This window comes from Papio anubis, chromosome X, assembly GCF_008728515.1.
Source record: "Papio anubis isolate 15944 chromosome X, Panubis1.0, whole genome shotgun sequence".
Taxonomy (NCBI): domain Eukaryota; kingdom Metazoa; phylum Chordata; class Mammalia; order Primates; family Cercopithecidae; genus Papio; species Papio anubis.
In genome coordinates, this window is record NC_044996.1 from 58,902,264 (window position 1) to 58,920,300 (window position 18,037).

Here is an 18,037-nt window from a genome sequence, read left to right on the forward strand (position 1 = left end):
AATAGCCCTTTTGTAAATAAACCCTTTTCAAATTATCTGGAGTGTGCCATCTGTTAAATGATTGGATCTCTGATTGATGCAATCTCCCAGGGAATGCTCTTGGTACAGCCTACAGCCTGCTATCAGTGGCTGGGCAGGTATATGACAGATATTTACAAGAAATTTTTTAAAGGGTTTATACATGTGCATATATGGTTATATATTGGGGATAATCAAATCTTGTCCTGCTAATTGATTGCAATGACTTCTAGAATATGATAGATAAAGATCTATGTGGTATTACAAAAGACCATTGGACTTATAGAAATTATTTATATAGGATTCTTGGTTAGGTCCAGAAATACATGTCCATCAAGCAGGAGTAGTAACTGCTTAATGACCATAGTATGTCTTTTGTAAAGTCTCCATTTTTTTGGTTGACATTTATCTCTATTTTTATCTTATTTTTATGTACTGGAACATTATTAAGATCATTTTGAGTTACACTAGCTCGTGGATTTCATCCACTGGTTTCCCCCTGTTCATTTGTAATAGATGTAATAGGGCCTTAGCTGTGGTTCTTTACTTCGTATTATGTTTGTTGTACTAGTAAAATATTTATGACAGTAAAGAGACTACAATAGAGAAAATATATTCTTGTGTATTATATCTGAATAGTGTCTAGATAAATTAATCCTGTGAAGGTTTGAGTAGTGGGTAAATGGGACACATCTTAAAAACAAATTTAGTTAAAGTAATTGAATGAAGATGGGACGGTGGGTGGATGGGTTGAAAATGAGATACTAAGTAATAAAGCTATTTGGGGGCACTAAAGGAAAAAAGGATTACAACGACTTCTTTGAAGGGAGATAATCTGTGTCTTTGATCTTTGTAAACAGCTTCTGGGAAAAGACATTTCAAAACACTAGAGTTCTTGACTAAATCATTCAGAGTAGTAGCTTATTGAAGGGAAAATAAGCATATCCGTGCTCTCCTTAAATCAATTTTAACTTGCCAAGTTTCTGAACACAAATCATACTCATGCTGGGTTAATGTTACCTGTATCTATCATAAAAATTGACCCAATTTCTCTATTAATTCATATTTGAATATTTTTACATCCAAGAAGTATAAACTCTCAATAGCCTTCTGTATAATCAGTATTTTTAAATCAGTGCAAGTCGGATTAATGATGTCTGGCATATTTAAATATGGAAGATTTTTTTTTCTCTTGGTTCTAGCAGAAATTCTATGGACTGCATTAGATTTTCTTTCTTTTTATCTTGCTATAAATGCTCTTAATACATACCAAATAATGAATGAATATTGAAAATATACCAAGTGAAAGAAGTGTCACAAAAGACCACAATTATATAAGTCAATTTATATGAAATGTCCACAAGAGGGAAATATACAGAGTCAGAAAGTATGTCAGTTGTTGCTTAAGGCTTGAGAGAATGGGTGGGGTAGGAGTAGGGAAGATAAAAGGTACAAAGTTTCTTTTTGAGATGATTTACATGTTCTAACATTGTGGTTATATGGAATTCTTGTTTAGGTCCAGAAATATATGTCCATAAAGCAGGAGCAGTGACTGTTTAATCGCCCTAGTATGTCTTTTATAAAGTCTGATTATGTCTCCATTTATTTGTAAATACACTAAAAACCATTGAATTGTATACTTTAAAGAGGTGAATTTTATGGTATATGAATTATATCTCAATTCAGCTGCTGTAAAACGTAAGGCAAGGAGCTTACACACAACATCTAGTACACTACATTCATTCAGAGTTTTCTTTCTCCCAAGTCTTGATCAACTAATTCAATTTAATGAAAATTAGGAGACACCCATCATATGCAAAATGCCATGTATTATCATTGTTAGAGATAAAAGATGAAGCAGGAGCTACTTTTTAAAAAGTTAAAATGCAGCATAGGAGGTGGTGATATCATAATAATGAAATCATCATTATTATGTCGTATGTGATAATGATGATAATTAGAGGTGGAGGATGAAAAAAACACATTTATTGAGCATTTACTATGTGCCAGGAACGTTTAAATACTTTCAATGTTATTTTATCTTATTTTCATAACAATCCTAGATATAAGTACTGATGCGGTTTAGATGTCTGTACCCTCCAAATCTCATACTGAAAAGTGATTCCCAATATTAGAGGTAGGGCCTAATGGGAGGTGATTGAATCATGGGGGTTGATCCTTCATGAATGGTTTAGTACCATCTCCTAGGTGACAAGTGAGTTCTCACTCAGTTAGTTCACAAGAGATCTGGTTGTTTAAAAGTCTGAGACCTCTCCCCTTGCCCTTGTTGCCTGTCTCACTATGTAAGGTGCCTACTCCTGCTTCACCGTCAACCATGAGTGTAAGCTTCCTGAAGCCTTCACCGGAAGCTGAGCAGATGTTGGTGCCATGTTGTACAGCCTGTAGAACCGTGAATCAATTAAACTTCTTTTCTTTACAAATTACCCAGCCTCGGGTATTTCTTTATAGCAACGCAAAAATGGTTTAATACAGATCCCATTTTCTCTGATTTTGTATATGAAGAAATTGTGTCATGGAGGTGGTGAAATAACTTATTTTGGGTCACATGTCAAGAAATGGCAGAATGAAAATTTCAACCTTGTGCTGAGCTGAGAGCTGAGGCTCATAACGCGTAGAGTCCATAAGTCTACAAAATACATAATATAAAGCAAATTAAACTTAAGTGGCATGAAGAGTCAAGAAAAAGTGCTAGAGCCATATGATGAAAGAACACACTTTGTTTGCAGCTCAGGCAGGAATGAGAAAGTCAGTTCAACATTAAATTACGTAGATGATTTTGAATGGTTGTCTATATTTTCATGAGACATGATGTAGTTACAAACCTACATCTCAGATTAAATATGTCTTTTTTTGTAAAATAAATAGGGCCAAACAGAAATGACTACAGAAATGTTACAATGTCAAATGAAACTTTTCTTCAAAATAAATTTATAATTATCAAGAGAGTTGTCACAAGATAAAAAATAAGAACTCTAAATTTTATTGTTTCCTTATCTCGAATCTAAATCTTCATCTGAAGCCTGAGATGTTTCAAATTCCTTTTGTGATCAAAATTAAATTGCGAATCTAGAGTGTATCGATTTTTCCCATCTGCCATCTTCTTTCTTATTTACTCTCTCACTGCTGCCCTTTCCATAGCCAAAGCGAGTTGAATGTTATAGCTAAAGCTATACTCCTTACTAATCACATAAGGCAGATCACTAATAACCACTTTAGTGCTTTTCAAATAGGGACAAAATTATGTTGCTCTTAATTTAGAGGCTACATATTAAATGTTCAACTAAATCTATTCAGTCTATTATCCTCCATATTTCTATAGCACTTGTCTCTGCCATAAGTTCTATAATTAATATAAAAAATACCATTCCTCTTCTTCATCAAGTCCTCATAAGTACTTTTAAAATTTCCTTCTCAAACACTTTACTGGAACTTTTTTACTGCAATCAACAGAATAATGTAGTTTTATTTCCTAGGCAGCATTTCTGATAAGCATGAAATATGGTAGACCACTCTCTCCCTCAATCATTACACAAAAACCAATGCAAATAAAATGAGTATTTCCTTCTACTATGGCATAAATATCACTTCTGAGTCAATCTGTAGACTACGGAAGAATGTGATACAAGGAGGTGAGATATTTTACGTAAATAATGAAATAGATGTTCTAGAGTTCTGTGTTATTGGTCAGATTAGGTTAGGTGATTCTGCAGTAATAAAAAGACCCCAAATCTCAGTGGTTTCACACATAACAGTTTATTTCTTACATTTAAAAAATGTACTGCAAGTCCATCAGCACTCCAGTCAGGTCCCTTCTAAATAGCAACCTAAGGATCCAGGTTGCATCCGTCTTGTAAGTATGCCATTTGGAACATCTTGCTTTCAGGTTACCATGACAGGCAAAAGAAAACTGGAGGGTCATGCAGAACTTTTTACAGTCCAAAATAGAAATAGAAAATCACTTCCGTTTACAATCCCTCTGCTTGAAGTAGTCAAATGGCATTGCCTAACTACAAGAGGTTTGGAAGTGAATGGGAGCAGATAGATATACGATGAGCTGTAAATGCTTTTGCCATATTCTACAAATAATATAAGCTTATAAAAAGCATTTTAATGAACAATTCTGAAAAACTCTATATGGATACAAAATATCCCATAAATGTAATAGTTTTTATCAGCATAAACATATATTCTTAGGAAAAAGCCAAAGTTATGAAGCTCCAAGGTGATCTAACATGGCATCACTATATGTTCCAAGAACATTAATGAGAGATTCCAGTATTTCCAATGCAAAAAATTTGGCAAGCCAACATGTTATTTATGTAGCAGATGTTTTTTATCCTTATAATTTTACTTGTGATTGAAAGTAGCTGAGATAAAATCTGCTATTTAAAAACAATAGCTATTGAGCCTTTCATCATGCCAAAATACTTTGTACCTATGACATTACAATTAGCACATCCTCCATCACAGGTGGTTTTTGAGACACAAATTTATAATTTATGTTACTCTGATATATAAAAATGTAAAGTAAAAATATTTTTTCACTTATTTTTACACTAGTGGTAAAAGTGAATCAGCAACAGATACAAGGCACCAAATTGTAGTAAAATATGGACACAGGAAGATCAATGATGTCATTATCACCTACATTTAACTTCTATATAAATTCAATATTAATGCTTAAGACAACAATCTTTTCAACAACAATCTTACTAAGATTTTGGCAGTAGTTTCATGTAACACACGGCGTACTAGAGGTCTGGCACTCAACTTGCGTACAGTAACCAGCTTCAATATGAAGGCATTACATTTTTTTTTAAAAAAACCTTCTCACATGCTAAATATTTTGGCAAGGGTGCAATTAAATACAGTAATGAAATTAATATAGCAAGGTTAAGAAACTACAAACTTGAAACTTATATCCTAAGCATAAATCATATCTTAAAAAAGGATCACCAGTTATATAGAGTATGGTCAGATAATTAAAACTTAACAGTATAAAACATGCAAAAAAATTTTCAGAATATTTCTTAATCAAAAAACATCAGGGTCTGTTTAGAATGATTCCCATACAAAATGGGTATAAAGTTATTTCAAATCATGTAATATTGTAATACTAAATATTATTCAGTACTGTATAGTAAACAGTGCTGAAGAAGAGGTAAATTTCATAGATATGGGGGCTTACTTATGCTGTAAACTTCTGTCCTTCTTGTTCACTTGAAGCAGCATACAACACCCCAGAATTTCATAAAGTAAGAAAAGGATGGCTGCTGCTCTGGCAAAAATAGGATGTGTAAGAGTCAAAGGCACACTATTCAGCTAGCCACAGTGATTAGCAAACACTTGCCCTTCCCACCCCACATGCTCTTTCCCCATGTAAACAAAGATTCATAAAAGAAAAAAGTAAAATGAACTAAACTTATCTACAAAAGCAAGGAATTTGAGACATCAATATTAAATCCTTGCATCAAAAACACCAACTACAATTGTCTGGAAATTACGTTTATATTTCACTTATGATGATATTTCAAAGATGTATTCAAATTAAATACATTTAACCTTAGATACACTTTTTTTTTGTCAAAGTTATTCATTATCTAACACATTTTACTTTAATTTCAAACATTTTATTCACTGGTATGACAACAGAATTTTAGCTCTCAGAGGAATTAACCATTGGAAGGAAGGACAAGCAAACAAAGAAAAATGTATATTTAAGTTGCCAGCAGCCATTATGCCCCTTTCTGGCACAGTGGGATTTGATAGGCAACTCAAAGTCCAGAAATAATTCTACTAACACAGGGAAACTCGGCAAACTCATTCTTGCTTTTTTTCTTGATGTTATCTTGACTTGTGACTTGATCCAGACTTCTTTTTCTTCTTCTTACTACGTTTCTTGTGCTGTTTCTTCTTCTTTTTCTTTACTTTTTCCTTTGCTTGTTCTCGCTCTTCACACCGTCTCTTCTTTTTTGCTTGCACATCCTCTTCATAATCTGATTCAGATGAGGACTCAGATGATAAAGGTTTATCTTCAGGATAACTTTTCTTTCTCTTCTTGCTGAGGCTTCTTATATCCTTTTCCTTCTCGGTTTCATCCTTTGACTTCTTTTTCTTTTTTACAGACTCCTTGCTCTCTGATTCTGATTCGTACGTAGAGCTTTGGGATGATTTGTATGAACGGTTCTTCTTTTTCTTTCTTCTTTTTCCTTGTTTCTTTTCCTCATCCTCAGAATCTGAAGAACTGCTTGAAGAATCAGAGCTTGACGAAGAAGATGAAGACCGACAAGATTTCTTCTTTTTCTTTCTCTTTTTTTCTCTTTTTTTAGATGAGCTCTCATTTCCACTTAATAATTTCTCTCTGCTTTTTTCAAGTTCTTTCTTCCAATTTTCATTCATTTTTTCTTCAAATTCAGCTAATGCTTTTGAACCTGTTTTTTTATTTTCTAATTGTTTCTTTACTTCTTCCCAGGTGGGCCTGGGTCGATTTAGATAATCTTGGATTGTTGGGCCCACAGATTGAGTTGGGCCTCTCCATCTGGCCATTGCGATAGGATTCATATAGGCTACCCGATTATCCCGCTTCCCCATGGTGCCTGATGTTTCCAAGGGCAGACTCTCAGTTGCCAAAGAGAACAAAGATAGATGCTCTCCTTAAATTCTTTATCTAGAGAAATATTAAGCAAGCTCCACTCTGTAAGAGAAGCAGATGGAATGATTACAAATCACCTTTAATATAAAGACAAAAGAAACATATAAGCTTAATTGTTCACTGCCTATCACATAGTACAGTAGAAATTTCCAAAATCTTATACCATGGGAACAAACAATATATACATTTAAAAATTTTACATATTACAGACACTGTGGTATAAACATAATATAAACTAAAAGTGTTTCATGTACCTCATGTAAGATTCTGACAGACCCTTAAAATATTTAACAGCCATTTTCTCTCACATTGTATACTTACCTTTCTCCTTTATTTCATTCCTGCTTTATATAGTATTCATAGAGAAATTCATATAACTAAAATCTGTACCACACAGACCTTTGCCAATTCAGGAAAGTGCAACACAACCCTCTCCACTCCTTTTGACAGAAGTCCAGGAGTCATAATTGAAAAATCCTTCCCTCAACTGTCAAATCCAATACATTACTAAACCCAGATATTTAAACCTCCACAATAGGCCTCATATCCATTCACTTGTCTCCAAATATACTGTCAACTTAGTCCAGGCCATTATCATCTCTCACTTGGGCTATTAATCTCTAGTACCTAGTTAGTGTTTATTCTCCATCAAGGACTGCTTAGTGTTTGCAATGGATTATCTCATTCAATCTCAAGGCCAAACCTATGAAGTTGGTCCTATCATTGTCTCTGTTTCACAGATAGATAAACCGAGGTTTAGAGAATTCGAGTAAAACTCAAAATTTGAACATGAAGTAACATGGCTAATAAATGGCATATCCAGGATTTAACCGAAGGCAGTCTGACTCCAAACTCTGCACAAATAAGGCAACACCAAATTTTCTCCTTACATCAACCTCTTAATAGCATTTTTCCACCCTTACTCCCTTTTATTCTAGTCCCACACTGTAAACAGAGGGATCTTAAAAAACTCCAGTGGCTTTACATTTTAATGAAAATCAAATCCAATCTCCCATAAAGTCCTACATGATGTGCCCTACTTCTGTCTCTTACTTTTGTCTTGTTTCACTCACTCTTTTTCTCAATTCTTTTCATTTGGTTCCTGAAACATGCTGAATTATAGGCTTAGCCAGCATGGCCAATTCCACCTCATCCTTCAGGTTTCAGCTTAAATGTCAATTCCTCAGAAAGTCAACTATTAGGTTAAACTATGTAAAACTATTTTATGGGACACAAACAGTTTAAAGAGCAACAACTTTTTATGGCTTAACCTTATACTAAAGTGGTTTGCCTCTCTGTCTAACGCTCATCTTCATTTTTCTGTATGATAGTTCATTGTTTCTTTTATTCAAAACATTTATGAAATTGGTAATTATTTTATTTCTGATTATTCTGTTATACGTGTAACCACTGCTAAAGGTCATGTGTGGCCTATCTTGTTCACCATGGTGTTCCCATTACATGACATAGAATCTGGCCCATATTAAGCACTCAATAAATATTTTCTCAATAATAAACAAACAAATAAATGCATGGATGGATGGATGAGTAACTCTGGGAGTGAGGATGATTCAGGGGGAGCGTTCTAGAGGTGGTGATGTCTGTTTAGGGTCTTAAAGGATGAACAGGCGTTTACGCAGAAAATGAGGAAATTAAGGACAATCTTGGCAGAAGAATCATGAGAAAAGAGCAGCAGATATTTAGTGTTGATGGAACCTAAAGATCAAGAGGGCAGGGGGAAGGAGGTAAGTTTGCAGAGATAAAAAGAAGCCTAAATATGGAGGCCCTCTTAGGTCATTTGAAAATCTTGGATTTTGTCCTATAGTTGATAGGGAGCCAATAAAGTCTTTTATATAGAAGAGAAAGATGATCAGACATATCACAGATTTTTCTATCAGTCTCCATCTTAAATGTGAACCTTTAAGTCAACCTAGCATACCGATCCATCATAAGCTCAATGCTATAGACATTTCAGTGACTCTTGATGATAGTTTCCAACATCTTATTTTCTGTATTCTTGATCTTATGCTCCTTCCTCTTTAGTTATAGGCAGCCCTTTTAGGTCTTTCTGTAATTTTCATTTTTACTCTCAAATATCATCGTGTCTCTGATTTGACCATCTGAAAATCTTAAATACTTCAGTTCATATTCAACTGGCAGCTTCTTTCTGTTACTTGACACAATAGAATAATCCATTCTAATTTCAGTTCCTTGAGACCTAGTCCTGACATCAGCTAGAAAGATAGGCAAAGGCCAGTTAACAAACGCTTGGGTGGTATGCTAAGGAGGTTGGAATCTCTCCCGTGGGATTTACAGTGAAGCTAATGGGGAGACATTATTTTAAGCAGAAGAATGATATGGTCATATTTGAGTGTTTAAGGACAATTATTTACAGAGTAAAAGATGGACTGAAGTCAGGTTAAGACAGAAGGCAATGAGATCACTTAAGTTTTCATGTAGACAAGAAATGAAAGAGTCTGAACTCAAACAGCGACGCTGTGAATGATAATACTGAGAAATATATGAGATATGTTGAGAAGATTCTATTGAAATTAGTGACAAATTGGATACAAAGGGTGAAAAAGAGAAAGGAATCTGGGGTAAGGCTCTGGCTTGACACATTAGACCAAAGGCAATGACAATGACTAGGTAATAGAGAAAATGGCACAGACTTCAAGAAATGGTTGTAGTTTCCATTTTGGACTCCTGAAGTTTGAAGTGTCTCTGAGATTTATGAATAATTATGCATGTAAAAAAGAGGATGTGTGGGTATTGGCCCTTTGTAAAGTGATCTGAGTTAGAGATACTGAGCTGGCTGTCACTGAGTGATAGCTAGGGTCACGATAGAAAACTAAATTACTTTGCAGGGAAATTTCAAATGAAAAATGTTTGAGCACTGGATCCAATTGAACACCAACATGCAAGGGGTTGGCAGTGAATGAAAAACCTACAAAGTGTACGCTAAGAAATTAGCCAGAGTGGTAAGAGCAGGACCAGTATTAGAAAAGAGTCACAGAAACACAGGGAGAATAAAGTTTCAAGGTAAGCGTAAGAATCATTATGACTCTGTAATGTTTAAATTTTCTACAAAAAGCAAGTATCCTTACCTTTGAAAAATTCGTAAAAATAGAAAAGATGTTACAGACAACAGTATTAAATGCAGCAGATCAGTCAAATTCAGATCTGAAAATGTCCATTATACTTAGCTATTAAGAAGTCATTAGTAACCTTTGTTAATGCAATCTCAACTAAGAGGTAAAGGCAGAAGCCAGGTGACAGTGGGTTAAAAGACTGAATTGAAAGGAGAATGTAGAGACCTAGAGTACATAGACAGAGTCGATATGGAAAGTAAAGAGATAAGAAGGCAACCATGAAAGATGTGGAGTTACAATTCTTTTATAGTTTTTTTTTTTTTTTTTTACATGAAGAAACGAGCATATTCAGAGGGCATCTAGAAGGATAAAGTACAAAGAAAACATGTTTTAAAAACATAGGTAAGAGAAGAAATAGCTAATGTGGCAATATCACAGAGAAAACAGAAAGGAATGAAATTAAACTCAGAGGTAGAAAGAATTTCTTTTCCCAAGAGCAGAGGCAAAGAATAAAGAAAGGGAATGGATGCAGGATTTTTTGGAGGGTGGTAGGAGGTAAAAGGGAGAAAGATGAAGTATTTCTCACATAATAGCCTTCATTTTCATTCAGTGGTAGGTGCCAAGGTCGTCTGTCTGCTAAGATTAAGACAGGATAGGAGTTTTGAGACCAGTAATTAAAATTTGGAGTAACAGCAGAGAATGGGAGAGGGTGTTGTCACCATGTAAGTGTTGCTGGAGTTATTCTGAACTGAAGAATCTGTATGATCCTTTCCTAGAGGATAAATCATATTGAGAAAAGAGAAAAAGTAACACCAACAAAGTCTCTTGCTCAAATACTCTGTTTTAAAAGCATTGTGGCTTACCTTCTCTATTTCTATTATAGAACAAGAGTAACTTGATTTTCTGTACGTCTACTTATTTTCATGAAATATGGTAAAATCCTATAAAGGTTAGATGTAAATTGTGACAATCATGCTAGTAATCTGGATATTATAATAATTTTTGTTCATTGATTCTTACAATTCCCTTTTGATCATATATTATGTGCCAGATACTATGCAATGGATATTACAGTTTAGTAAAGGTAATAGTTATTACACAAATATGAAACAAATGAGTATATAATCATAATCATGATTGGGGAGATGAAGGAAAAGTACAGGATGCTATGAAAGAAACAGAGACATAATTCAGAAGGGAAGGTCAAGTCTGAATTACTGACATATCATCTGAGACCTGTGGCATAAACCAGAGCTAGCCAGAAAAAGCAGTTAAACAGGATGGGAGTAATAAAAGAGCCAAAATTGATTCAATGCCCCAAGCAGAAGGAATATCAGATGCTAAGGCCTTGAGGTACAAAGGACAAGCTGAATACAGTGCAAAATATTCATATTACTTTTATAAACTAGTAATCATCTCAATTTCTCCTTTTTGAAAATGATTATACCATCTGTTATGAAACATACTTAGGTAAATGTCAATATAAATGTAAGCTCACAGAAAAGATATTTTAATGTTTCACAATGTAGTTTCTACCACAAATATCACTAAAACTAGTTATTTCAAAGGCCACCTCTACATCATTTGAAGATTACAAATAATTCCAATGAATTTTCACTGAGATGCAAAATTGTAGATAAATTTTCACAGATACATAAATTTGAGTTGAAACATCTTTTTCAAAGTAGCTGGCAATTCCTCTAAGCCTTAATCTGAAACATTCAACTCTTCTGCAAATATCTGGGCATTTGGATGAGGCTCCTATTATAAAAAATCCTTAATGTTCTTTGTTCACACTAGCTCATGTAAGTTACCATGCTGCTGAAACAAATGTATCTTAGAAAGTTTCTGAAAGGATTTAAGATAGGCATGGGTCTGTCAAATTATAAAATGACAATAATCTTCACATATAACAATATCTTTAATTACCACAATATGTTTGGCCATTTCACATTGGATGATAATATAGAAAATAACAATAGTGCAATCTAAGTCACAGGATAAATGAAAAATAAAGAGGGTTTTTTGGAAAATTTAATCATATATCATAATTTCCATGAAATATATAGCTCTAGCAATGGTGTGTAATATAATATCTTTTTTTTCCTAAATAAAAGCCAAGCATGAGCACATCCTATTCTAGTTGTCAACATGACTGTTCTGAAGCAGAAATTATCACTCTTATCCTGACTGGAATCAACATGGTAGAAAACTGTGCAGTGTGGAAACAATTCTTCTCATGTATATTCCCTCCAGCATAGTTCTGTCATGGAGCATTAGTCATTCTAAGGAAAATGTGAGAATTTGAAATATGTCTTCCTCTTTCTTCCCTCTACAGAACTGTCAAGTGACAAACAGTCAATCTCTGCCATCTTAAGGATGATATCTGAAAGCTTATAGAAGCAACAAAATATTGTAGATGGAAGTGATAAGATAGAAAAGCATAATGTGAGAGGGTAGAAGCTCCAAGTATAAATTTTTGTCAAATGTTTGTTTTGAAGAAATGAGCACTTCACCCTCTCATTTACCTTAATATAGTAGGACATTTTGAATTTTGTGTTCAGAAAAACACATCATCACTATTGTTTAGCTTTTATGCCAATCAAGTGATATGTATTTTTAAACATGCTTTTTATTTAAAATAGTTTTAGGTTTACAGAAAATTTGCAAATATTGTACAGAGAATTCCTGTATCCCCTGCATCTAGTTTCTCTTACCATTAATATCTTACATTGATATGGAACATCTACCACAACTAATGAACCAATACTGACACACTATTGTTAACTAAAGTCCATACTTATTCAAAGTTCCTTAGTTTTCAGCTAAGTCCTTTACTGTCCCAGGAATCCATCTAAGATGCCATATTACAAGTAGGCATCGTGTCTCCTAGACTCCTCTGAACTGTGGCAGAGGAATTTGTTTTTGATGACTGTTACTGTCTTGAGGAGTAATCATCAGATATTTATTTTATAGAGTGTTTATTTTATATTTATTTTATTTTATTTTATTTTATCTTTGAGACAGGATCTCACTCTGTTGCCCAGGCTGGAGTGCAGTGACACCATTTCGGCTCACTGAAACCTCTGCCTCCTAGGCTCAAGCGATTCTGTTGCATCAGCCTCCTGAGTAGCTGAGACTATAGGCACGTGCAACCACATCTGGCTAATTTTTGTATTTTTTTGTAGAGACAGGGCTTCACCATGTCACCAAGGCTGATCACGAACTCCTGGACTCAAGTGATCCACCTGCCTTGGCCTTCCAAAATGCTGGGATTACAGGCGTGAGCCACAGTGCCTAGCCTAGAATGCTTTTCAATTTGGGTTTGTCTAGTATTATTTTTATCATAGCTATACTTAGATTGTAAGTTTTTGGGAGAAATAACACAAAGGCAAAGTACCATTCTCATCACATCATATCAAGGGTATGTACTACTAACTTATCACTAAGGTTACTAACCTTGATCACCTGACCAAAGTAGTATTTATCAGCTTTCTCCACTCTAAGATTATTCTCCTCCCATTTCCATACTGTACTCTTTGGAAAAAAAGTCACTATGTGCAGCCCACACTTACAGAATGGGAAGTTACGTTCCAACTTCTTGATGGCGATATGCCCACATAAATTTTCTGGAACTCATCTGTTACAGGAGATTTTTCCATTCATCCCCATGTGTTAAGTCACTTATTTATACGAGTATGGATTCATGATTATTAATTTTATACTTTGGGTAATATTTCAATACAATTTTATTTTGTTGCTTAAACTATTCCAGCTTTGGCCATGGAAAGCTCTTTTAGTTAGCTCCTGTGTCCCTCTGACATTAACTCCCTCATTTTGTTTCTTAAGTACTCCCTTACTTGCTGGCTCTTACAAGATGCTCCAGTATAATTTTGTATAACCCTTGCATTAGCCCTAGAATCAGCCATTTCTACAGAGCCCAGGTTCCTTTTACTGTAGAACTATAATAGGAAACAAGACCTTGGCACTGGGTGTGCTCATTGCTATTGGGTATTGTTTCTTCTAGGCCTTCTCAATGGACAGAGCTACAAAATATATAAAATGTTTTCAATTCATTCAATCACATATTAAGTTTAAATTAAGTACTTGGCACCAGACAGGAATTATTTAAAGATGATATATAGAATACTGTGTTGACTATAACGGACATCTAGGTGATATGACTGAGTTACCATCGACAAAGTCCATTTATTTCTCAAGTAGCAGGAATGGATCTGTCCTGTATATACTTCTGAAATTATTTGAAAGTCTAAGAGTATAGTCTAATAAAAAGAGTAAAGGCCGTCAGAGAAAGTAAATTCACAAGCTTTGTCCCTTTAGCACTTTACCCTAGTCAAGAAGTCATGAACTAAAAAACAACAGTTTCTATAGTTCCAGTGTCAATGCTTTAGGAAATCCTCTGTAGAAAACCATTATATACATAAATACCAAATTCAAATATGCATTTTCCAAGAAGGTACTTGTTTTGAAAATGCATTTCATGTTTTGGATACTCACTAGCAACTTTCTTGATTCTTTCGTGACAACAGATTTTGCTCTAGAGCACTATGTTCATATATAGTGGGACATGACTATACATGAAGTAACCAAAATGTCTTAGAGCGCTGAAAATTCCAGCCCCTCTATTCCACGGGTCACCTTACATGAAACAAATCTAATAAAATACTAGTTTCTTTCCATCTGTGTGATATGACTACTCATATAAAAATACACCCCAAACAAATAAGGTTTGCCCTATGTTCTCTGCCCATTGTCCTCGCTCCTATTTAACAAATGTCTTGTAAGTTTTGTAGAAATCCTTGACAAGGTTCTTCAAATTACAATCTTATTAAGCTAGTGTTGTTCAGCACTGAACACCTAAAATCAATTTTATTTTGATTTGACCAGTATGCAAATGAAAAATTATTTCAAACTTTCATGGTGAGCTCAAACTGGATTTTCCATTTATTTCTTATAATTTCATCTACATTTTAGTTTTAAACTAAAGCAATATATTTTATAGTAGAGGACCATAATACACCCTTTGAGGCAATGCACTGTGCATACAAACTGATTTGCAATCTAAAATATGTCAACGATTCCCTAGCATCTAGTGCCAAGATACATTTGTCATCTCATCTAACAAGTTATCAAAGATAAGGCCTTAAGCATAGGAAGCAAAATGACAGGGGAGTTCTTTACTATTTTTCCCAGTGAACATAATTCAAAACATATCTATTTGTGCATGGCTTTAAATAGCATTACTTGGTTTTACATGTATCAGTGCCTTCTGCAAACTGCCACTCCCACATAAATTTTTTAATGTATTTCTGAAAACAGAATAGAGAATTTGATGCAAATATACTGGCTGAGAAACAGCCAAAAGTAATACAGTTATTTATTGAAGCTGGATATACTTATATGAGTTTTAGATTGTCTCACATTAGAAATGTCTATGTATATGTACATGTCCTTAAAATCCAAAGGCCAGAGTACATTTGTTAACATAACTAAATTATAGATGGCTACTGAAAATAATAGCATGGAATGGTCAGAAGCATCAAAAACTGTGCTAATTGATATTATCATTATCATACTGGAATCAAAAAGGACTACATTTCCATAACTGGCATGATTTGAAAAACCAAGTGGAGGGATCACTCAGTATTCATCCTCAGAGGGAGAAAATTTAAAATGGAAAAATGTCTTAAGCTGAGGTTGAAACTGGATGGCAAAAATATATAATCTGAATGTAGGTGATTCATTCATTCACTCAACAAATTTTTACTGAGATCCTACTGTGAACCACACACTGGTATTAGAGAAGGCTTTATGGGGCTTACTTTTTAGAGGAGGAAAATAATTAGCAAATTTGGGTTTTATTCCAAATATATCAGAATGAGTCTAACCAGGACTTTAATAGAAAATATTGGGAGTGGCAGTTGGGAGATGGATAGAGGAAAAAGTTAAGTGACATAATGAGAAAACAGGCAGATAAATCTAGAATGTAGAAGAGTCCATAAAACAAACAGCTGATTTCTTCTAAAAATCAATTTCATGGAATAAAAGAAAAATTATTTTAGGAAAAAAACTTTAAAGAGATATAAGTGTGATTTAATCCTAGTTCAATTAAAAAAAAAAAACATGTATCAGAGACTTCTTTCTAGAATGATGAAATGTTTTCAGATTAAGATGATGGCTGTACAACTTTTGCAAATTTGCAGTAAATCATCAAACTGTACACCTAAAATAAATAATTCTCATGGTATAAAAACTCCAATGAAACTGTTAAAAACTGGGTGCAGGCATCGAAGATATCTAATACTGATTAGGCATTAGATGATAGGAAAATAAGTAGCTTAAATATGATAATACTGAGATTACAGAGAATGCCTTTATTTTTAGGCAAAATATGCTGCAATATGTGCATATGAAGCATCATGAGGTCTGTAACTTACTTTCAAATTATGCAGCAAAACAGAGAAAGCAAATAGAACAAAATGATAAAAGTTCTTGACTCTAGATTATGGGTATATAGGTGTTAGTCTTCAGGTTTTCCAAGTGCTTAAAAATTTCATAAGAAAAAGTTGGAAAATATATTATTTTTAAGAGATTAAAAGAAAGTCACTGGAAGATATTAGGTAGGGAATGACAATCTGTTGTTACTGGTCATATTAACAAACAAATTGGACCTGCTTACTATATGATTTGATCAGTTAGACAGAAATATCTCAATGCTGTGAATACTGAATACATTTAGTATTTATTAGAAAAAATAATTGATGATGAAACTACAGATAGACTTGGCCTAATGTCATCTGGGTGGCATTATGAATAGTGGTAATGCAATTCACCTTTCCTTTCTGCTTTCTCTGTCCCATCTTTTACCTTTCAGTTTTGGCTAGTTTACTTTTGTTACGCCAAAAACATAAAAGTCAAGAATCCCTAAGGTACATGGCATAATAACCAAAGACCTTAACTAAATCTATGAACTCCAACCTAAATAATTTAGCCACTGATTAACTCTTCCTCTTTATCTTCTGCCAAATTCATTCTCCCCTCTGTCTGTACTTCAAGCTCAGTAGCTTCTTTCTGTCAGTATCCCTGATAGGCCATATTCCCTCTGCCCAAGACCTTTTCAAGTACTATTCCCTCCCTAAGTGCAACCTTAGTATCATTTACATAGGGAAGTCTTTCTTGATGTCCTTGAAAAAGTTAGGTGTGGTAATTATACTCTAATTATTTGTGTAATCATTTATTTAATATAATTTCCCCCAACTAGATAATGGATTCTATGAGGAAAGGATTAATGTCTTGAGAGTTCACCACTGAAGCTCTCAAAAAAATAAGCAAATATACATGCTATTATTTATCTCATTTATAAACCAAAAGAAACCACCTGTATTAACCTCATTTCCTCTAAAATCTGTTGCTCCATTTCTCTGCTTACTGTTTTAGCAAAACTCCTGGAAATAGCTACTTACAAAAAGTTTTCAACTCCTTTCTTCTCAGTTTCTCTTGAATTCATAGCAATGCAACTTTCACCTCAACCACTCCATGGGAATTTTTCCTGTCTAGGTTATGAATGACCTCCATGTCACTAAATCTCATGATCAATGATTATTCTTCATTTTAACCTCATGGATTAGCGTAATTTCACAGAGTGGATCACTCCCTCTTTCTTGAAACACTTACCTCAATTGGCTTCCAGGATAACACACACTCTAGGTTTTCCTCTCACCTTTCCCAGCTGCTTCTTTCTAAGTTCCTTTTCAGGTTCTTCCACTTTTACGACAGATAAATGAGAAATAAGATAATGTTTGTCAAAGTTATTGCACTAACATGGCAGTAAATTTTAGGTTACAGAACTAAAACTTAGAGTAACAAAAAATGTAAGAAAATTTGAAGAGGTACGTGACCAGAACAAAATATTGTTTTATCAGGCAAATTAATCATCCTTTTTAGAAAGTTACAATTAGCACTTTCTTACCATTATTGTTATTTATTCAATCGTAAACAACTATCTACTATAAAGAACTATAGATTGGTCCCTGCTCTCCCATTTTTTCTACCTATAATTGTCTACCTAATGTATTCCTTCCTCACTGCCTATTGAAACCACTCTACCCTCAATCTAATCATTGTTCTAAAACCCAATTTCTTTAAACAAAATTCTTCCCCATCACCTACACTTCTTTTTTATATTTCAATAGTACTTTAAACCTAATAAAGTAAATTAATGAAAGAGTGACTG

The 18,037-nt window shown here is 34.1% G+C and overlaps 1 protein-coding gene across 3 annotated transcripts in view; it reads right to left on the reverse strand.

Annotated features, from left to right (window-relative positions):
• Positions 1 to 3,776: 3,776 nt before the first annotated feature.
• The window catches only part of FAM133A (family with sequence similarity 133 member A), a 38,354-nt gene continuing 24,093 nt past the window's right edge, over positions 3,777 to 18,037 (reverse strand). For all 3 annotated transcript variants that reach the window (XM_009197906.4, XM_003917958.5, XM_009197907.4), the window contains 2 exons: positions 17,479 to 17,568; positions 3,777 to 6,733 (listed from right to left, as the gene is read on the reverse strand). In XM_009197906.4, the coding sequence (XP_009196170.1) occupies positions 5,884 to 6,630 (747 nt within the window). In that variant the 5' untranslated portion in view covers positions 6,631 to 6,733; positions 17,479 to 17,568 and the 3' untranslated portion in view covers positions 3,777 to 5,883. The remainder of the gene's footprint in view (positions 6,734 to 17,478; positions 17,569 to 18,037) is intronic.